General features: G+C 41.2%; 2 protein-coding genes across 3 annotated transcripts; both read left to right on the top strand.

The window, feature by feature from the left end:
* The first annotated feature begins 528 nt into the window (after positions 1–528).
* On the top strand, positions 529–18,213 carry col8a1a (collagen, type VIII, alpha 1a). The gene is made up of 3 exons (XM_049593587.1): positions 529–641; positions 14,265–14,565; positions 14,779–18,213. The coding sequence occupies exons 2-3, from the start codon at positions 14,274–14,276 to the stop codon at positions 16,722–16,724; spliced, it is 2,238 nt and encodes a 745-aa protein (XP_049449544.1). The 5' UTR covers positions 529–641; positions 14,265–14,273; the 3' UTR covers positions 16,725–18,213.
* A 1,452-nt stretch (positions 18,214–19,665) lies between these two features.
* Positions 19,666–22,517, top strand: jagn1a (jagunal homolog 1a). 2 transcript variants are annotated; one of them, XM_049593632.1, is made up of 3 exons: positions 19,666–19,740; positions 20,836–20,939; positions 21,048–22,517. In XM_049593632.1, exons 2-3 carry the CDS (start codon positions 20,851–20,853, stop codon positions 21,508–21,510), a joined length of 552 nt encoding a protein of 183 aa, XP_049449589.1. In that variant the 5' UTR covers positions 19,666–19,740; positions 20,836–20,850; the 3' UTR covers positions 21,511–22,517. The 2 variants fall into 2 exon arrangements, with proteins under 2 accessions (XP_049449589.1, XP_049449591.1); XM_049593634.1 differs by having other exon boundaries at positions 19,677–19,740; positions 20,839–20,939.
* The last annotated feature ends 84 nt before the right edge of the window (positions 22,518–22,601 follow it).

Raw genomic sequence — 22,601 nt, 5'->3', positions numbered from 1 at the left:
AATGTCTTCGGTTCACACTTCTGAATATGCACACACATTTCTATATGTAGAGCTAATGTCTGTGATGCACAAGTGTTCAAATGCTATAAATATAATATAGTCTGTATGCCTGATCTTGAGTGTCTGTCTGTCTGTCTGTCTGTCCGCATCCTCGGCTGTTTCCCACTTGTTTCCCAGGTGTGTGCCAGGACAGGTGATCTTTAACAGCCAGCTCGGGCTCGTCTGGGCTCATACAGACGAATAATGACTTCCTTTTTTACTGCACACAGTGGCCCGTAGATCTCACCATTAATGAGGGAAACATTCCTGTTTATCATTGTCATCCACCGTGGGCACTCAGCGGGGGGATGTGAGCATGTTTTGCCGCTATAAATTATGGCATAACTTTTTTTGGGGAGGTTATATTTACTCTTGGTCAAGTCTCCATCCCTCCATCCCTCCCTTCCTCTCTGTCTCTCTCTGTGTATCCCACCCACCAGAGTGGCTCCACCCTCTAGCAGATATAAGCTGTGTCCACAAGGTGTGCGTCTGTTATGAGCACATATTCCGGGGTTCCCTCTGTGTGGTTGTCTGTCTGCCTGCTATTCTGTCTGTTAGTCTGACTGCAGTGATTATATCCCCGTAAACGGCCACTCACAAAGGTAAGCATTGTCCTATTCTCCTTTTAACGTGTTTCATTTGATTTTTTATCTCCTTTAGTAAGTAAATTGTGTGAATTGCACAAGTGTTTTCTCGTGCATCTGCATGAAAGTTGCCTTTAATGAAGAGTTTGTGTGTTCTGTGAGTTGTTGCACTGCATGCTATGCATCCAATATCCAATACATCTTCTAATTAGTTAACTTAGAGTTTGCTTTTTGTCAGAAATTCATAGTGTAAATGAATTATTAGGACTTCAGCTCTGATTAAAGCTTTAAACTGAGGCTCTCATTTAAATATATCATGATAAATGTTAAATTGAGAACAAAAGATAAATGTTCATGACTCTTTATCGTTGATATTTTTAGTCCAAATTATTTGCATATTTTAATCCCTATTGTCACAAAAAATAAATGTCAGTGATGGCTGTTCTGGGGGATCTGAAAGGCCTCATGAATATGCCCTTTAGCTATGCAGTCAGCATCATTCCTGCACATCATCATCCTCCAGAGAAGCAGGCAGAACAGCTCGCATATAAGCTAGCGTGGTGTTTCCCAGGCTGCTGCATCCCAACAGTAATTAGTCTGCTTTCTCCCGAGCTCCAGAGAGCCGAAGTATGCTGTGTGCATCAAACTGTGAGGGAAATGTTTTGTGTGCGTGTGTGCGTGTGTGCAGAGAGCTGAAGCCAAACTGTCAGATGCATGTGATGGAGTTAAGAGCAGCAGTTTGGTGAGAAGAGACTGTAGAGCAAACACAGTCTTTGGCTCTGAGCAGCTTTGTCTCACTGGAATTTGCTTAGTAATGCTCTGGTAAAGCTCATTTGTTTGGTGCTTTGTCAGCCACAACGACTATTGAATGATTCACCCGCTAAAGGATGAAATTTATATATTTTAATCTATATATTTAGAATTCCTCGTCTTGATCAGATGTTCAGTTTCACGTGAAGCCTGTTAGTCTGATGCTATAGCTGAAGTGGGATTTGTACTGGTTTTCAGAACAGTCTCCAGTCATTCACGTGGTTCTGCCTTACAAATCAAAGGCCGCAGTTCTTTAGCTGCATGAGTATGAATGAGAACAATGTAAGGAAAGATATTCTGGATCCATTTTAAAATTGGCATCAACACAGATCTGCAGGTGTTCTGAGAAAATCACAATAAAATGTTTTTTGGTGCTTTGTTAGGATGCAGAACTAATCTTTTTCTCTTGTTTGATTATTAATGTGAAGTGTCTTTGCTGATCTGATCTGTGTGCATGACGCTACAGTAAAATACACATTATATTGCGTGCAAGTAAAAAAAAAAAATCAAGTCTCTAAAGGCTTTCGGTATTCCTCACCTAATTAAAAATTCTTCTTTTCTTCACACAGACCTTCTTTCTTTCCTCTTGCCTTTCGCTTCTTCCTTTATTAATCAATATTGCATTGCATCGTGGGTATAAAATCAGTGTATTGCCCCTGCAGTGACCTCCTTGTGTGTAAAGGGTGACAGAAGACATATAGCTGCTCCTGTGCACAAAGAGTAACCTTTCGAATGGAGTGTGTGTTTGTATTTGTCTGTGTGCACATACAACATTTTACCCTCCTGTACACATCATTCTGCAAACTTCAGGAATGCACCGCACAAAAAGGACAAAAGGACCCAATGCAAAGCAAGAATAATAGTATGGTGCAGGAGAGGGACAGGAGTAAACACTTTGGTCATTTAGCTGCACAGCTGTGGCACTGTCTGTGTGTGTGTGTGTGTGTGTGTGTGTGTGTGTGTGTGTGTGTGGTGTAGCCGTGCTCCTCTGGGTTGTCTACGAGGTTTGTTTGAGCGAGGACGTTTGCAGCGTGACTTGAAGAGGTGTTAATTTTACGAGGTGTGCTTTGTGATAAAAGCTGTGTTTAGGGAGCCGAGGAGCTGCAAATGTTTTTCCCCTCTCGCTGAGAAACCACAACGTCAGTGCACTTACCAAGATTGAGTGCACAGGCACGGCTGGCTTAAGAATAAATTTGTAAATGGTTTGCGGTGCAGGGAGGAAGGCAGAGTGGTTTGCCAAACATGTTCAGCAGGATTTAAATGGTAGCTTTTGGTCAGGCTGCAGAAGGAGGAACTCAAAGACCTAATTTAGCCGAATAATAGAATAGTTTAATGGCTTAGTGCTTCTGCAATGCTTCTGTAATGCTTTTTTTTCTATATATGCAAGCATCGAGCCCAAGGAAAGTAAATGCATATGCATGTGTGCTCATGTACGAACAGTTAAACACCTTATTTAGTGTGAAATCTTTGCCCAGAATGCAATCGTTACTAGTTGGCCTCTCACAAATCATCACCCCTGGACTTTTCTGTAGTGCCTGTCCCTGCTCTGTTAGCAAGGTAGTTTTAAGAGACAGAGAAATCTGCGAGGTCACCGAGTGCCTGAGGTCAGTGCACCGGGAGAAAAAGGGCCAGAAAGGGCAAAAAGACAGACTTGAGGCAGAGGGTGAAGACGGTGCAGAACAGACATCGCTCTGTTCACACAGAGACACAGGAAGAAAGGGAGACGGCGAGAAGAGAGTCGTCTGTATCTGACAGAAGGGAGAGAATAGACAGATGTGTCTGGAGACGAGGAGACACAGAGCTGATATTTCCATCTCAGTCCAACGCATGAGAGGAGAGATTAAATAGAGAAGCGCTTTTGAGGAAGAATGTTGGCTGTCTTGTCCCATCAGCTGAGCTCTGTCACTGTTTGTCCAAGAGCCAGATTTTGTGCTCTGTGTGTGTGCGTGTGTGTGTGTGTGTGCGCGTGTGTGTGTGTGTGTGTGTGCTTGAGGAATATAAATCCAGGACACCAGAGACAGGTGTGTTTCCATGGCTGAGGAATCAGCCAGCAGCAGCTCCCCCACATTTTTTGTATCTCTTATGTTATTCCTGTCCAGCATTGCTGGGTGTTGACGTGTATGATGCAAATTACAACAGCTTAAAAAGAGTGTAACTTTTACATTAATCTTACCACGTTGGGCTTCAGTGCTACTAGTGGGTTTTTTTTTATTCTTTTATTCCCACATCATCAAATGCAGACGCTTTGGGTTGGTAGTCAGACTGAACCACCAACTCAGAGTGAAGATATTTGATGACCTGGGAATGAGACTTGGCGGCATGTAGCAGTGGTTAACATTGTTGTCCCACAGCAAGAGGGTTACTGGTTTGAACCCCGGGGTGGGGGAGCCCCTCTGTGTGGAGCTTGCATCATGTTCTCCCCGTGTCAGTGCAGGTTTTTCCCAGGTACTCCGGCTTCCTCCCACAGTGCAAAGACATGCAAGTTAGGTTAATCAGTGACTTTGAATAGGCCCTAGGTGTGAATGTGAGCGTAAATGATTGTCTGCCTAGAGTGGCGACCTGTCCAGGGTGTACCCCTCTCCTCAGCTGATATAGGCTCCAGGAAAATGAATGAATGTATGAGAATGAGACCCAACGATCAACTATACTCTCCAGAGTTACATACAGCACATTTAACAAACAGTGACAATATGATTGCAGGCAATCCAGACTCCAGAAAATATGTCCGTATTGTATGTTTCTGCAAACCACATTGCGTACATTACATTATCTGTACATTATTATCATTATCTGTACATACAGGGCCCATTTTTCAGCCCCTTTGTCCACGGGTTCAATAATGGCCCCATGCCAATTGCCTACATGGATGGGTTTACCCTAATGGGCCATGCATGGGTTATGCTTGGGCTACCTGGGTACCAAGTTGGCATGAGCCCAACATGGAGATCTTATCTCCAGCCCACTTGGGTAAAATCAACCATGTGGGCAATAGGTATGGGGCCATTATTGAACCTGTGGACAGTCAATTTTTCAGCACATTTACTATCCACATGAGCCCCATATGCAAATGTTGTCTGGGTCTCTTTGCCTAATTCCAGTGATTGAGAAACCCAAGCTTGCCACAATATATTATAATTTAATAATAAACAATGTTGTAAAATGTGCACTTAATGTTTTTAGGCTCATATGACATAGACAGCAACAAAATAGATGTGTTAAACTGACATTAAATTCCTGTTAGACAAGGGTCATGTGACACACTGGTTTTGTGTCTGGTGTACCAAAAACCTTTATGTTACAGTATTGTACTAAATTAAAAGTTTTGAGTGCAAGCTGTTTAAAAAAAAACAAAAACACCTCACTTTAGAAACATTGATATCATGCATATGAAACATGTAAATGTAACTTATGTTTGGTTTGCAGAAACATACAATACCAACATTTTCTTCCTAAACCTGACTGAGCTGTTTGCAGGCTGCCCCTTTTCCCTGTAACAGCAGTATCTTTTTCATCAGATATACAATCCCCCAACTTTGACCCTTGACACTAAAGCCAAGCTACATTCAGACTTGAACTCAGAATTACTCAGACCTGTAGTGTGTTTGGAATATACCTCGACGTTGTAGTGAATTCCTTATTATTATGTTTGATAGAAATACTGATGCAACAACAACAAAGAAAAAGATAGATGGTAATTCTAAAGCATTTGATCTTGTGTCAATAACTTTGTTGAACTCTGACACATTTTTTAAGAGGTTTAAAAATTTGAAGTTCGAAAAGATTTCTTGTTTTTGCAGTGAGCATCCCTTTGTCAAGTGTGAGCCTTCCAAATGTGTCCATATTTCTGTTTTTAATGTCCTCTCCTTACATGCAATGGTAAATCAGAAGTAACCAGGAAGATGAGGTTCATTTCCACACACTGCAGTTTTGATAGCCTTATTCTTTCATTACATTATTCTTTCATCACATTTGTTCAGGGGATTGCACAGCTGCTGTGGTTTTAATGAGATTCTGAAGATCGCAGCTTGTATAAACCACAGTAGACGACACCTCAGCTTCCGCTGGGCGAAGGTTGACTCAGCAAGAACAACATCTTACAGACACATGATGCCCACGAGTCCTCTCACATTGCACACCTGACGGGCGATTTACTATGTTGCGTTTATTTAAAATGTCAAAAAAGATGGACATCTGGAAGTAGTCGGGGAAACAGAGGCACACACATACACAAACGGTACACATGATGTGGACGACTCTGAGGTTTGCTTATTTTTGAGACTGTCTGGGCCAGGCAGGACATGCTGAGAGCTCAGTGGTGTGTGACCAGCCACACATGATTTTGGCAGCAGATGTTGAAAAGTTAGGGTCCGAACTGCAGATATTTGTACCTCCTTGTCCCTGTAGGCTGTTGTTGCATGGTTAATGTGTGAGTGACAACTCATAGAAGAACTCAAGACGATGTGGCAAGTGTGAAAACAGTCAATGAATAATTACTATTTCCCTATGTTTGCTATTTTATTAGTGCCATATACATAAGATTATAAAGTTTACTGAATATTATGCCCTTGGGCAAACTTCAACCTCACTTCTGGGACCCTGTGTCTTCATATGAGGATATTACATTTTGAGTTTATTGCACCTTATACTTCATTCTGCTTAACTTAGTCCTGTTGACCTCATTCATGCTGTGCGTTCCAATATCCATACCACCATACTATAGTATGCCAGAAAAAGATTTAGTATGTCCCAATGCATAGTATGTCAAATGCAGTATGCCAAACATACCAGGATGTTCTACTACATCTGGTCCGATTTTGCAGTATACAAGCCAGCATGCTTTTCTGGCTGTTCTGACCTACAATCCTCTGTGCAGCAAAGAATACATCACAGCCGCTGTCAGGAGTCACAATGATGGATGGCAGCACATTTTGGTGACTGATGACCAGTTGAATAATAATAGGAATAATAATTGTTGAATTGAATAACATAATCAATACAACAATCAACAATAAGAGGGCATAATTATTAAATAATGATATAGAAATGTATAGCGTCTTACTTTACTATCATGATTATAATATTTTACATTCTACAATGTATGCCATAATAACTAGCTCAGTGAAGAGCAAGTTGTTTTATCTCCATGGTAACAGATGCATGAGTAAGAGGGTCAAAGTTCAGGGCAAGTAGTACGTCCCTATTGTGTGCATACTCCATGCAACCAACCTGGTCTCACTCCGAAGTCATCGCAATCTGGCGCTTGAGCAATGACTTGTGGCGTCGGGCACTGCCGAAAAAAGCCGTCCTTTAACGTCAGCATGATATGCGGCCGGTAACGGCGCTCAGCACAAGAACAAAAGTAAAGGTCAGAGGATCCAACAAACACTTTCACCCGGGAGAGCGGTGTTCACATCCCGTAAGATGATAAAGCCAAACCCTGTTCTTTTTTCCTAAACCCAACCACATGCGTTAGTTGTTGGAGGAAAAAAGACATCAATTTACGGTGTTTTACCAACATAGTGCATCTATATTCACAGTGCGTAAATTTTAAATTTTCAGAGGACAATGCATGTAACAGGCAGAACACAGTGTCCCAGATCGTCAACAACCAACACAACCAGGGTACCTTTTTACATCTCTGGACATGGAAGGTCCATGACCAAACGTCAACACCCATGATCACTTTTATGTGCCGTCTAGTGGCAGCAAGAGCACAGTACACTCATCTATGTTGAAATAAAGATGGCAGCCATCTCCCTCAAGTCAGTCTACAGCTGATCCAGACACAAGAAGTTTACAAACTACAAAACCTGACCAAATTTTACGTTTGAAACTTGTTCATTTATTCTTAGTAACGTTTGTAGTTTGATATGACATACAAATTGGACCAATAGTAGCAATAGGAACAAACTAAGATACTTTTTGTTTCTGACGAACATGTTTGAGGACATTGGGACTTTGTTACTGAATTATCGCAGCATTTTACACAGGCGGTGTGACAGTCTGATCCCAGGGACAAAAATGACATTTCTAGATTGCAGTATGGAGCAAGGAAAATACATACAGACTTACAAAGCCAACAAATCACAAGGCTTTTAGATATGTTGCATTGAAACATTCTTTTAGGTAAAGTAAATACATAATACATAAATACATAACTGATCACTTCTCGGAAACTATTTGAACTTGTTTTTGAAAGTGATCATAAATAGGTCTCCATTGCACATGATGTTGTGTATGTATTCTTTTGTCTAAGATTTGACACACTGAATGACACATGGGTGACATCTGCCTGGCATGAAAATGTAGAACATGGCTGCTGTTCCTGTTATAAATGACTTCTTGTCAGAGAGTCATCCGTGAGGGAGCCAGATTGTTTTACACCAGCGTGTGAAAAATTAAACTGTAAATCTCACAAATGAGAGAAACAGCTCACGCCACGTTACTCACGCCATCATGACTTCTCACAGCTGTGGCACATTTATATGTGACTTCATGTCTCACGTCTGTAGGGATGGCACTAGTGTTTTAAAATAAAGCTAATTGGTGTAATGCACCTCTTCATAGTCACTTTCTTTTAACTGCACCCTGCAGTGAAAACATGGGAATATGCCGCTTAATGTTTATGTCAGGTGTGTGAAAGTGGCTCGGCTGTATGAACGAGTCGCTCTGGAGGTAACACTTATGTAGAATAATGTGTTGGAGAAAAGCACACCAGGTAAAGACAGGAGGTGTTTCCATCACTCTGCGGTCGCTATGACAACATCATGGTGTTGCTCTGTGACACTGAACAGACCCTTGTTGTATGGTCTCTCTGATCTGTGGTCACATGTTTTTTCAAAATATTTCCAACCCTTTAAAAACACACACACACACACACACACACACACACACACACACACATACATATATGTATGCATCTACATGCACATACCACCACTGCTGGGTGCTTTTTCCCGGCAGTTAAAAGGTTGTAAAACTTTATTTTCATAAACCTATTTATGTACTTGGTCATATGCTCATATTAGGAGAAATATATACATTCTAAATAACTGATCTCAGTGCAGCTAAAACCAAAAAATATAACATAAATATTTTTAATTAATAACTATCGTGATATCACATTTTAATGATTTAAAGTTTCTGTAAATTCTGTGAGTAAGTTTTATACAAATCGTAGAAGACATGGACAACACTGATCTTATCATTTAATTTACCCCAGTGGAGAGCTCTTTGAATACTCAATACTGAGTATTTGTAAGAAAATCATTAATGAAAATATGTCAAAAGTGCACTTACTGCAGGCTTGTCCTCCATCCCATCATTAATCACATTTACATAAAATAAAGATTTAAGGCTTTTTATTTCTGAAAAATGCCTAATGACAATTTTCTCTCCTACAGTGTGACCAGAACCATGATAATTTCCACTTCCACTGCAGAATAGCCACCTTGACTTGATAGGTTGTATTATCTCTTCATTATGAGGCTAACATATGTTTGTGGCCTGTTTTACAGGATTTTGTTTTTGTTTGCTGTGTTTTTGTTTTTATTTTTTTTTGTTGTTATTTTTGGTCAAAAATGGCTTGTTTGATAGTAAAGCTTGCTGAACCCTGGTCTAGTATGTAGGATTTTATTGGCATCTAGTGGTGAGGTTACAAATTGCAACCAACTGAAACTTCTTTCACGTGCTAAGCATGTAGGAGAATAGTGGCCGACGCAAAAACACAGATGGTCCTGTCTAGAGCCTCTTGTTAATTCTGAGCTACTGCAGAATTGACATGGCAGACTCCATGGAAGAGGATCCGCTCTGTAGATATAAACGGCTCATTCTATGAACCCCCCCCCCCCCTCCCCCACGTGTTCTTCTACATACCAGCTCCCATTGCAGCTCATTTTCTCTGCTCCTATAGCAGTTCGACTCCTCTCCTCACTATTGATGCATGAAGAGAACTCTGTTGCTGTTGCTGTCTCATGTGTGACAAAGAATGGATGAGGAGAGACTTGTTGAGGTTGAAAAATATTTGCTAGCTAGCTAAATGACCCATAATCCTGTCATTATAAAGACTGTGGCCAAAATGATATTGCCTGGCGAGTCACCGCTCTGGAGATCAGCTCTTCAGGTGGGAAATCAAGTTTAATTAGGGGCTCCTTACACATGATTTTAAAGGGATAGTGCACCCAAAATTGAAAATTCAGCCATTATCTACTCACCCATATGCCGACGGAGGCCCTGGTGAAGTTTTAGAGTCCTCACATCCTTTACGGAGATCGGCAGGAGGAGTGGCTAGCACACCTAATGTCCAAGAACACAAAATTGAAACCACAAAGTATCTCCAACATGCTCATCCATAGTGATCCAAGTGTCCTGAAGCCCCAACATAAAAAGTTGTTTCGAAAAACGTCATATGAACTCTGTTTTTAGCCTCACTGGTCTGCACTTGCGCGAGACCAGCGAAAGCATGAGCTTTGCTTACCCCTGTTTACATCACGTGACACATGCACCGCAGGGAGACAACGGTAACCACAGCAGCTAAAAGATAATTTGCACTATGGTCTTTTAGCAAAGGACAGCCCAACATGTCTGAAGACTTTGAAACTGAGGAGGAACAGCATTTCTTTGTTGAGCCGTATTTGTTTGAGCCCGAGTATACGGACAGGGAACTCAGGCTACTGGACGAAGCAGCCGCCACAGCTCATGAGCCTAACCCTCAGCCAGCCACAAAATACTGGAGTCGAGCACTGGAAACCTGGTGGTGTAGTTGTTTCAAATGCAAAGCAATGCCAACGGATGAGCAAAGTCTATGCTGCTCAGACTGGGAATTGGCGATGCCTGCACTTGAGAATCTGGACATCAGTACGCGGAGCACAGAGAAGTAGTCAGAGCTACAGGCTACAGTGAGGCTAAAAACAGAGTTCATATGACGTTTTTCGAAACAAATTTTTATGTCAGGGCTTCAGGACACTTGGATCACTATGGATGAGCATGTTGGAGATAATTTGTGGTTTCAATTTTGTGTTCTTGGACGTTAGTCTGGGGCGCCGTCAGCCATTAGGTGTGCTAGTCGCTCCCCCCGCCAATCTCCGCAAGGAATGTGAGGACTCTAAAACTTCACCAGGGCCTCCGTCGGCATACGGGTGAGTAGATAATGGCTGAATTTTCATTTCTGGGTGCACTATCCCTTTAAGCTAATGCATAGGTAGAGGAGGTACAGATCTTTTAGCAAAAGTAGTAATAACTTTGCGTGGTCATTTGTTGACAAGCTGCAGCGCAACACGTCTATTGTGTGCTAGGGGTGGCATACACATGACACGCCACGTCTCAGCGGCATCTGTGTTTTTTCAGTTTTACTTTCATGTAATTAAAACTAATGAAAACATAGTTGTGAAGATTATATACCATTTCTACTGATAGAGCCCCCTAAATCCTACACACTGGTCCTTTAATTGTTCATTTAGTGACATAAATATCATTCCAATGTATGGAGGGGCTTGGGGGCTTCTGTGCCAGAAAAGAAGCCATTAAAGTTTAACCCTTTTTCACAAAACCTCAAAGCATTTCAGGCACTTGAGACACTTCAAATAGCTTTCTTGATGGTGAGTATTTGTTTGCAAAAGTGTGTCTGAATATTTTAACGTGACAAATGTCTCAGGATCTGTGAACCTCTTTCATCTTACCTCAACAACCAGCCTCCATCTCCTAGACTTGTCTTGTCTTTCAGTCATACCCTACAATACAAACATACATAGTGTCACCATTTGTAAAGAGTTCTAAATCGATAATATACTGATGAAAAATGTTTTAGTCGTTGTACATATTAATCATTCATGTAGTTCGACTTCATCTGACTGTTCTGAATCCCAGAATCATCCTCAGGCCTTCACACACTTCCATTCCTTTTAGTCTTTTAAGAGAAACAGTATATATTCTTCTCTTTCTCTTATTAGACTGGGTATATTTCCTTTTTGATCTGCTTGGGGATCTCAACACAGCCTCACACAGACAATAGAAAAGCCTTGATGCTCAGGTTTTCATGCTCAGAGATCAACTTCATTCTTGTCCATTTCCTCTCCAACTCTGTATGATCAATAGACCTCACATTGTCGATTAGGATACTGAGAACAGACCACAGCTTCCGTTGAAAAATAGGTCGAAGTTCTTGTTGGAAAAAGTCATCGGCATTCCTCCGGACTCTTTGGCATGTCTGGCCTCTGTCGCTGTGGAAGCTAGGTGAGCTTCTTTCAAAGGCCAGCTCTCATCGGGGGAGACAGTGGCACAGCCATGTCAAAATCACCAGTCGACTGAGAAAAACTCAGAGGGCGGAAAAGATCCAAAGAGCCAGTGATGGAATGGACACTGAGGATGTGGTTTAGGATGTGAATTAGAAAACTACAGATGAGTTGGCTGTAATAAAAATGAGAGTGGCAGGAGATGAGTAGACTGAGACTGGGGTGGAAATGGCACGTGTAAAGAGTGACTGGAGACACTCAGAGAAGCAGATTATAGTGGGTTATTCATGGGCTGTGGAGCCAAATAAAACCCCCTTGACTTGCTCAGTTACTGACCATCTGAAGCAGAAAACTTAGCTTGGTCTGAACTGAACAGTTGGCACACAACTCTGCTTCTTTGGAAATGTAATTGTTGGACCAGGCTTCTTCTTCTGTCATGTTCTCACTTGACTTTTTGTGTCATTAATTAGAACTTTTATTTTTATGACTCCTTTGTGTGTCAATATCTGGCTGAATGTGTTGCAATGATGCAGGAACGACAAGAATGTTCTTATTAATACCAGCAGGAGTGGTGTGCATACTACTGAGTTAACTAGGAGGTGGTAGAAATACTTCACACACTTGTAAAAAGAGAAAGAAAAAAAGGTTGTGTATAATGTGATGAATGCATGTTCAAACAGTTGTTCTCATTCTAATGTCACCACACAGACAGCACAGCTAATTAATCATGGCACTTGTATTCAAGCATCTTTGGTTAATCGACTCAAAGGCATCACATTTTTCTCTACTCATATTTAAAGTAATGATATATGATATAATTTAATGATACTACTTAAATATAGACATCAGGGGACATTGAAAAGATTCTGTGAGACATTAAGTGTGGCTCCATCTTGTGGACAGCTACAGTAACTGCAGTTCATCTCAGTTTACCCAGTGAGAGTGACACATTGGTATTTGTCTTGTATTCATTTTTAAATGGCTTGTAAGAGTTTACCAGACCCCATTTCAGCTTAAGCTTATGCTTAATGCACATTTTAACTTATTGTTCTCAAGCATTATATTTTCCAATTAGGTTATAAATCACCACAATAAGGGGAGACACTACAGGTGAATCGGGTAACATTTTAAACCAATAGATATCATTTTGAAGCTTCCCCAGCTGATTACTTACATTAAGACAGTTTTTTTGTATTACAAATTTTCTGAAATTTTATGTTCAAGTATGCAAATGAAGCATTATTATTTGCATACATTCCCGGAGCACAAATCTCAGCGTTGGGTAAAGCCAGGTTCAAAATTCTCGTTTCATTTTGTTGACATATTAGCATCAAACTTCCCCAGGTGGTTACTGGTATTAAGACTTTTTAACACGTTTTCTGAAATTTTATGTTTAACTATGCAAATTGTGCATTATGTTATTAAATATGCACTTTTTGCATAATTTTCCAGAACACAAATCTGAGCTAAAATAGACGCCTAAATGTATTTTGGACATTTCGTTTGCACTAGTCTGAAAGTATAGTGTCCCCTCCTTAAGAACCGAACCAGTATTTGACATAAGCAATCCAATCAATAAAGATTACAAATTATGAAAATTAAGAAGTACTATGTGTTTTAAGAAAAGTGGGCATTGTTTGTCTCAGAACTCCACATCAAATGTCAAGATTTATAACTGCCTTCATACAGTCATTTTTCTGCAATATTTGGCGGTTAGAGACATGGCCAAAAGGTTATATAGAGAAAAAAACTTTCCAGAATTTTAATCTGAATGTGTTTTGTATCAGTCTGAAGATTGTGTATCATCTCTCTGAGGAACTCCCTCAGGATCAAGTCAATCTATATTATTTCAATTATATTATATTTCTGTATTCAAGTCCATGTGATTGTTCAACTCTTGCTAAGTAGAAATTTGATTAAACTGAAAAATTTAAAGCCCTTCCCTTTTGTTGCTGTTGTTGATGACATTTTATTTGGCACTTATTATAACTTTTTATGTATTTTTTTGAGGAAGTCATTGAAGGAAATGATGTTTATTATTATTATTTCTTTGTTTTTACTGGCATTTATTTCCTGTTCATCACTTTTCCAGTCACCTGGGTTTTTATTTGTTTGTTTTGTAATAAGAGTGACCAACATGAACACAAATACATAAAACATATGACACAGCTCTAAACAACTGGACTCATTATGATGTTTTTAAAGAATAATAGTGATAGAATAGTAGTTAACATAAATACCAACTTTGGTTTTTTGCTAATTGCCCACATTCAACCAGCCTATTTACTGAAAGGCTGAGCAGAAGCTGACATTCTGATCCTTGTCATTACAATATTGTATGGGTGATACACACATATTGTGCAACTGACTGAAAACACTGTTCACACCGTCCTTGTGTAGCTCTCATGTCTATCCAGCAGAGGGAGACAGAGTGTGACCTCACATTACCTGCATTTTAAAAATTAGGTCACCCACGTGTCTCATGCACTCAAAGGTTCATGGTATTTCAAGAAATGCTAACCTGATTCCACACCAATGTTTGATCTACTTACTATTTTATGGGATTTAAAAACTGACTTTGCGTCCTCTACCTTCCACACAGGCCTTGGCCATGCCTCCGCTCCCTGCCCCCCACTTCCTGACGCTGCTACAGCTCGCGGTACTCACTTATGTGGGTGCTGGGGCATATTATGGACACAAGCAACATCCTCAGCAGTACCAGCCGATGCAGCACCTTCAACACATGGGCGTGGCCAAAGAAGGCTTTCCCCAGCAACAGTACCTCGGCAAAGAAGTGCCCTACATGCAGTATCCCCACTATAGGAAGGAGCTTCCCCAGATGCCCATGCACAAGGGCAAAGACACTGCTCGTAAAGGAGGCTATAAAGGTGGACAAGACAAAGGTGAGACAGGAAACATTTGCTACAAACAGTTCCGAGAATATACATTCAGATCTTGAACGTGCAACTTCACCTGCTAAAACACAGCAAAGGCACAACAGTTTCTTTATTTTGAATATCATAACGTACATTGTGTGTGTGTACATCCATTCAGTTTTTTTATTATTATTTTTATTTTACAGTTTATTTCTTTAATATTTCTCTCGTTCCCCACAGGCCAGACAATCCCTAGTGGTGCTGAGGGAATTCCACAAGGAGAGCAAGGCCCAGCTGGACCACCTGGACCAGAGGGATCTGTAGGACCTCCTGGGCCTCCTGGACCTCCAGGGAACGGACTGCCTGGACCTGTGGGACGACCTGGACCTCCTGGTCCAACAGGAGGGCCTGGAGTAGGAAAACCAGGTTTGCCTGGAATGCCAGGCAAGCCAGGAGCAAATGGGGAGGCTGGACCACAAGGAGAAATGGGCCCTAGGGGTGAAGAAGGGCCAGCTGGGCAGCCAGGGCCTCAGGGTCCCCCAGGTCCCCCTGGGATACCAGGAATAGGTAAACCAGGGGTACAGGGATTACCAGGCCAACCAGGGCCCAAAGGAGAGCCAGGTCACAAAGGTCTGCCAGGACTACCAGGATTACCAGGACCCAAGGGAGACAAAGGGATGGGCCTGCCAGGACAACCTGGTCACAAAGGGCTTCCAGGCCCCCCAGGACCTGCTGGCCCAAGAGGGCTGCCTGGATTTGGAAAACCTGGGTTGAATGGGGCACCAGGGCCACAAGGATCACCAGGAGAGAAAGGACATCCTGGAGAGGTAGGACCAGCAGGCCCACCTGGTGAAGGAGGACCGCCTGGACCACCAGGTCTACCTGGTCAAGGAAAGCCAGGTCAAAATGGCCTGCCAGGACAACCAGGCATGCCAGGTGGGAAAGGTCATCCAGGACCACCAGGTTTGCCAGGAAAGCCAGGACTACCTGGATTTGGTAAACCAGGACTCCCAGGACCAAAGGGTGATAAAGGTATGGGTGGGCCACCTGGACTTCCAGGTCCAAAAGGAGATAAGGGCCACGGTGGACTACCTGGTATGCTTGGACCCCCTGGACCAAATGGTCCACCAGGTCCTCCAGGCCCTATGGGAACCCCAGGGGGTTTAGGTGCACCTGGTCCTAAAGGAGACTGTGGAGAAGTAGGACCTAAGGGGCTTGATGGAGCCCAGGGTGAGCCTGGTGCCACTGGGATACCTGGTAAGGATGGCCTGCCTGGGGAGAGTGGGGAGCCAGGACCAAGAGGTCCACCAGGACCAAGTGGTGCCAAAGGAGACACTGGGCACAAAGGTCTACCTGGTAACCCTGGTCCTCAAGGACTTCCCGGGCCAAAAGGACAAGGTGGATTACCTGGTGAAGTGGGACCTCAAGGTCCTAAAGGAATCCCTGGAATGGATGGCACAGCAGGACCAATCGGGCCTCCTGGTCTTCCAGGGACAAAAGGAGAGAGAGGTCTACCTGGTCCATCAGGCATTGCAGGTGAGGGTAATCCAGGTCTTCCTGGCCCCATAGGACCCCCAGGGAAAGAGGGCTCATCAGGACCCCCTGGACAACCAGGTCTACCTGGCCCTCCTGGACCACCAGGCCCACCTGGAGCATCTGGTCTGTCTCCTGACATGGCAGGAGTGCTCTCTGAGATGGGCCCAGCACTAGATGGTGTTAAGGCTGGTGGTTATGGTAAGAAGGGCAAGTATGGAGGCAACGGGGCAGAAGTGATGGGGGCCAGTGGGTTGGAAATGCCAGCATTCACAGCAGTAATAACGACTCCCTTCCCGCCTGTGGGCACTCCAGTCATCTTTGACAAGCTCCTGTACAACGGTCGCCAAAACTACAACCCTGACACAGGAATCTTCACCTGTGACTTGCCTGGCATTTATTACTTTGCCTACCATGTTCACTGCAAAGGAGCTAACGTGTGGGTGGCTCTGATGAGGAACAATGAGCCAGTGATGTACACGTATGACGAATACAAAAAGGGTTTCCTAGATCAAGCATCAGGGAGTGCAGTACTACCTCTACAACCTGGGGACACTGTTTACATTCAGCTGCCCTCAGATCAGGCCTCAGGACTTTATGCTGGGCAGTACGTTCACTCCTCCTTCTCTGGGTATTTGTTATATCCGATGTAAAACCACAAACTGCAGAGAGAGAGGCTTTAGTGAGAACAAAGTGGGAGCATATTTTGTATAATATGAAACATGATCATAATTCACTTTAGAGCAGAGATGAGAGGAAAAATCTGAAGTCTGTATGTACAGCGGCTTTTATATTGTATAGCCTTATATCGCTGTAATAGGTAGGATAAAGATGTTTTCTTTAACAGCTTTGAATATATGAATGTATAAAAAGGCATTCAAGAACACTTTAAAGATGGCCACAGACGTGTTTTCATACAGAAGAGTGCCAAAATCCAATAAAAGTGCAATTTATACGAACATATGTAGGGAACATGTGAAGAGTACGCAAAAAATAAGATAACACAAACAGCAGTGTCAAACTTTGTCCCTGCACCTCTTCAAAACTGGCAGCTACCCCATGTGGTGAAGAATGTGAAATACACTAGCAAACATGATGGCATATTCATCTTGGTCAGACATTTCAATTTTTGCATTTTTACTTTTGTACAAATACAGTTTGAGTCTCTCTATTGACAATAGCAAGCGTGTAAAATGACCTCGTGTGAGTTTTGGTAGAAGGTGAACTGTGTACACCCTAATTCTGATTTTCAATGGATAATTTTCTCAAGCTCCCATGTGGACTACCCAAAAAATAATTAACTGAAGGCCTTACACACACAAGGGACAACTGGTATAGGTCGTAAACCATTAATTGCATTTAATGTGATCACTTGTAGGCGCAAAAATAAAAATACAAGGTCTAATTACATAATCACACACATGTTATATGACAATTGCTCCCATGAGTGAGATTCAAAGAGTAAGAATGTAATATTAATTTTATGTTTTAATGTTTGTTATAGGTTTATGGATGTAAAGGAAATGTTTTGTACAAAAATGCAATGTCAAACAAACACACCATTTTGCCCTGAACTATGAAAAACCACTCTTAATGCTATAATAAACATGACATCACAATATAAAGAAGAGCCAACACTCATCGGCATCTCTGTCAGTAACTGAACTGAAGTATTATACAATTATAAGTTACACACGGGTAACATCAGAAAGCACAGACCCTGCTTACGAACACATACAGTTGTAGAGATGTAACTACAATACAATGCTTTCAATCAGGGATTAAGAGATAAGAGATAATGACTGCATTGAGTTTCATTTCAAAGCAAAATCATTTTAGATGTAAAATACAACTAAATGTATTCTTACTTACTCCAGCATAAAAACAAAATTAAGTTCCCCAGCATCTTTGGTGAGCTACAGTTTGGTATGTATATGGGGAATATCACATAAATTTTGATTTGAAAGTCAGTCAAAATAAGTATTAGATGTCACAGTAATTCATAACAACGGTTATGTCAAGAATTTATTACATTATCTGCCGGTCACCTACATGCAATGACAAGGACGTAAAGCATGACAATGTTTAAAGGAAAATAAATGTATATTTCTCATTTTAACAATGGTGCTAATATTGTTGTAACCAAAGATGTATGTCTTAATGTTTCACGTTTGTTGTTATTGCTCATGTTTTTTTTTCTAAATAAAAATTGTTTAATTTAAAAAACACTGTTGCTGACATCTCTATTTCTAAGATCAAAGAAAGTAAAATTAACACTTATGTCTGGAGCTGGTATATCAATTTAAAACTTTGTGGTTGATCTCACTGTAAGGGATTATCGAGGAGAAACTGTAAAAAGATCAATTACTGAAAATTGTGGACAGGACTGTTGGGTGACACCTGTCCAGGTTGACACTTCCAAGTGTGAGTTTCTCATCTCAAATTACCTGCAACCTGTTAAACTGGTTGGAGAACTGGACACCAGCATCACTGGGACATGAGGTAAGACAATATAAGATAGGCTAAGGGCAGAATGTGTCACAAAACACCTGTTTGGTTGGTCACTTGGACTTGATGAATGTTTGAGGCCATCATGATGATCACGTTATCACTCATAGGGTAATAACTAATTAAAGTATTTTTGCACATCAAGAATCTGCACAGATGCACCAGTTTTCTTAAGGACAACTGGGATCATAATACACATATTGCCCTTTTACAAACTCTTACTGTACAATTCTGTCAGATAAAATATCTATTAAAGAGGAAGACCACCTAAATTAAGAATTCAAATATGTTATTTTCATGGCCTAGGAAAGTTCAATCAATATTTGTGAACATGAGCTACTTTCTCTCAAAGCCAGAAACCAGATAACTCTCAAACTTGTGATGTCATTATATATAAACCCTGTAAACTAACCCTGTACCCACAAAATGGTTTTCTTTTTTACACTCAAATGAGTTCTATTCTATTGTTGTGTTCTTGGTTTGGAAACAGACATTTTTACCATGTACTTAGATCATTCACCTGTGCTTTTCTATTGCTTGCGATATATAAAGTCCTGATGTAGGATTCTGCTTCCCTTTTAAAGGTACAGACAGAGGGTTTGGTTTTTAATACCTTCCATTTATGGATATAAAACTTGGCCAGCAATATGATGAGATTACACAGAAAAAAAACTCCTGTTCTAGGTCTTTCTTATAACTTCTAAGCCCAAAACAGTACGTCCCTAAAGCAAAGTACAAAAGCATCATAGATGTAGTCCAGAATGAATGAGAGACAATCTCTGGGTGCATGTTAAAGTGCATATGGTGTCAATTTCCTTCTTGAACGTGACAAAAAAATCACTTGACAGGGTAAAAGCGATGAATGAGCTCAAAGAAATCTCTTCAACTTTACAAACCAGTTGATATATTTTAGAAAGATACCATATTTTCCCAGCAAACGCCCTGAACATGCTTATTCCAGGTTGCTGTTACATATGGGACTGAATGAGCATCACTGTCACCCTGCTGTGAGGAGAGATGCTGATGCTGCGGTGGGAGTGGACTTCCTGTTGACGACTGAGGTTGTGCGCATGCGCTGAGCGGGTCGTAACATCTGTCACATCTTTTGTTTGGACAGATTCATTCAAGAAGCTCAGCTAAACGGTACGGAAATACGCAACGGTAAGCATTATAAGGAATATCAACTTGATATGGTGTACACTCTGCTGATAATAACACGACGCTTGGCCCAGCAAGCTTGTGACGTAGTTACGTACTCCTAACTAGATGTGTTTACAGGTAATGCTGAATAAGGTTAGCTAGCATCTGCTGCTAACGTGCTAGCCTGCTTCATATCGCCCTAACAGCCAAATAATCCGCCTGAAATCACTCACTTTAAATTAAATAGCTGGTAGTACCTTTGTGATTGAATTAAATAGTGTTCTGGCTTATATTAGTTTAATTCATATCATTTTTTTACTCGTTTTTCTCTTCTTTGTAGTAGCATCTTCATTTTGTTGTTACACCTGCCTCATGTCCAGTCTCATATTGTGATAAGAGCAGGATAACAATGTGCAGTGATGTGTCTAGGGCTTAACCAAATAGCTGATTTACTACATATTTTGCAAAATGATGATGATGATGATTAATTGTTTGAGTCATTTTCGAGCAAAAAGTAGAATATTACTCAACAGGATTTGCTGATTTTCCCTTTTAAGTGATAGTAAATTAAACACACCTGAGCATCTTGAATATGTTTGGCTTTGGATGCTGCCAAAACAAAGAATTTGAAACATCACTTAGGGTTTAGGAAATCATGATGGGCATTTTCCACTATTTCTGAACATACTATAGACCAGTGGTTCCCAAGTGGTCCAGCCACAGGGTCCAGATTTCTCCTCAGTCATTAGTTCCAGGTCCACACAGTTTAACTCATTCAGTATCATACTTGCATTTGGCCATGTCTCAAGCTAGTTCTCTGTCAAGTAGCTGTCTGTTAGTCACTCACTCTACAGCAGGAAACAGCACTTCAAGATAAAAGTTCTATAATGGAAATTTGCTATACCTGAAAATAAAGTGTGTTTTTCACAAACTTGTAATGTTGTGAGTCATTTCCGGTCCATTCAGAATGGACCCGTGACGCACCTTTTGACCTCGCCCCACCAGTTGGGAGCCACTGCTATAGACCATATAGATAAATTATTAGAATAATAAAGTTAGTTGGAGCTCTACTTCTGTCAAGTTTGGCTCTGAATTCGGATTTGTGTTGTGTATCAGAAGGTTTCCCTCAACATGACGTCACGTGTTGGTCTCAGAGCTGCTGGTGCCAATGGAAGTGTGTACAGACACAAAGAGAGGGTGGCCCCATCTTACCAAATGAGGCAAGTAACTCTGATCTGATACTGATCATTAAATATTTATCTCCGACTAGCAACAATATCAAGAAGGAACGCTAACACACCTTTGTTTATCTGTTATCTGTTTTACAGTGCCTCCCTGAAGTCAGAGGTGCGCAAGTTAAACCTGGTCCACCTTCTCCTCTGGCTTCTGGTGGCGGCACAGGTGACTGTCAGCCACTTAAACCTGTTGTCACATGACACAGTATCCATGCCGTACCAGTGGGAGTACCCCTACCTGCTCAGCCTCCTCCCTCTGCTCTGCAGCAGCTTGTCACTGCCAAAGAACAATATCAGTTACCTGGTCATATCCATGATCAGTGCAGGGTTGTTTTCCGTGGCGCCTCTCATTTATGGTGGAATGGAGATGTTTCCTGTGGCGCAGCAGCTCTACCGCCACGGAAAGGCCTACCGCTTCATTTTTGGCTTCTCTGCAGTGACTGTTATGTACCTCATCATGGTGGTTGCTGTTCAAGTGCACGCTTGGCAGTTGTATTACATGAAAAAGCTGTTAGACTCATGGTTTGACGCTACTCAGGAGAAGAAGCAGAAATAATGGCGTGAAGAAAGCTGTGACTGGGCAAAACTGTTTTTATCTTAATTTATTTACAAGTTATGCATCTTAATCATGTCTATTTATTTAGTCATTATCATGTAATATTGTACCTTAGACACCGGTGTTCCCTGACATTTATATGTAAAACAGAGTGAGATGAACAATTTATGCAGGAACCTGGATTTTCTTGTCATCGTTATTTATTTAAAGCAGATTAAAGTGTTTTGCACACAAGCAGGAGTGGCATCAAAGCAACATCGACAAACATGGCAGCATTCAAGGACATCCTTGTTATCTCTCAAAAAATGATTTGACTTCAAGTTCTTTTATTTATTATATAACAATTACAGAGAAGCAGTTGTCTGCAATGAAAATCTTTAAAGGGAGCACCACCTAAATTATGAATTCATATATGCTTTTTCCATGGCCAAGTAAAGTTTAGCCAATATTTGAGAACATGAGCTGCCCCCTCTCAAAGCCAGAAACCTGAGAAGTAAGTCTCGAGCTTGTGATGTCACAGGGTATCAAGTCTGGAGCTGCTCCATAGATAATAAATAGGAGCCTGATTTTTGTGGACCCACAGGATGTTTGTTTTGTTTTGTCATGTCCAAATGTGCATTATTCTATTGTGTTCTCAGCTCTGAACCTGAGAATATACCGATATACTTAGAACATTCCCCTGGGTGCTCTCAGTGTCATCTGTAACATCTTCATCATTTATTGTCTGTGGAGCATCACAGAATTGAGATTTAGTTCTCTAGTTTAGAAATAGTTTAGAAATAGAAACGTAAAATATGAATATATACTGTTTGTGTTAAATGATTTAGCTTCTGCTGCAGATGTGCTGATGCTGCCTCCTTCATTAAGTCTACCTCTCACTATGTCCTCTTTTACCCCACAGAATTAATTTAAGCCATTAAAAAAGAAAGGTGGTAATTTAAATATCTGCCTGTACTGTTCTGTTTTCAGGTATTCTCATTCGTTATCATAAAGCAAGTGTACATGCATAGAACATGCATTGTAAACCAAATAAAAAATAAGATGAATACTCTTCAACTTGTCACATGATATCTGGTAATGTTTAGTTTTAG

The sequence above is a fragment of the Epinephelus fuscoguttatus genome, linkage group LG13 (genome assembly GCF_011397635.1).
Source record: "Epinephelus fuscoguttatus linkage group LG13, E.fuscoguttatus.final_Chr_v1".
In the NCBI taxonomy this organism is placed as follows: domain Eukaryota; kingdom Metazoa; phylum Chordata; class Actinopteri; order Perciformes; family Serranidae; genus Epinephelus; species Epinephelus fuscoguttatus.
Note: the sequence above shows the minus strand (reverse complement) of the source record. Positions and strands in the feature narration are given on the sequence as shown.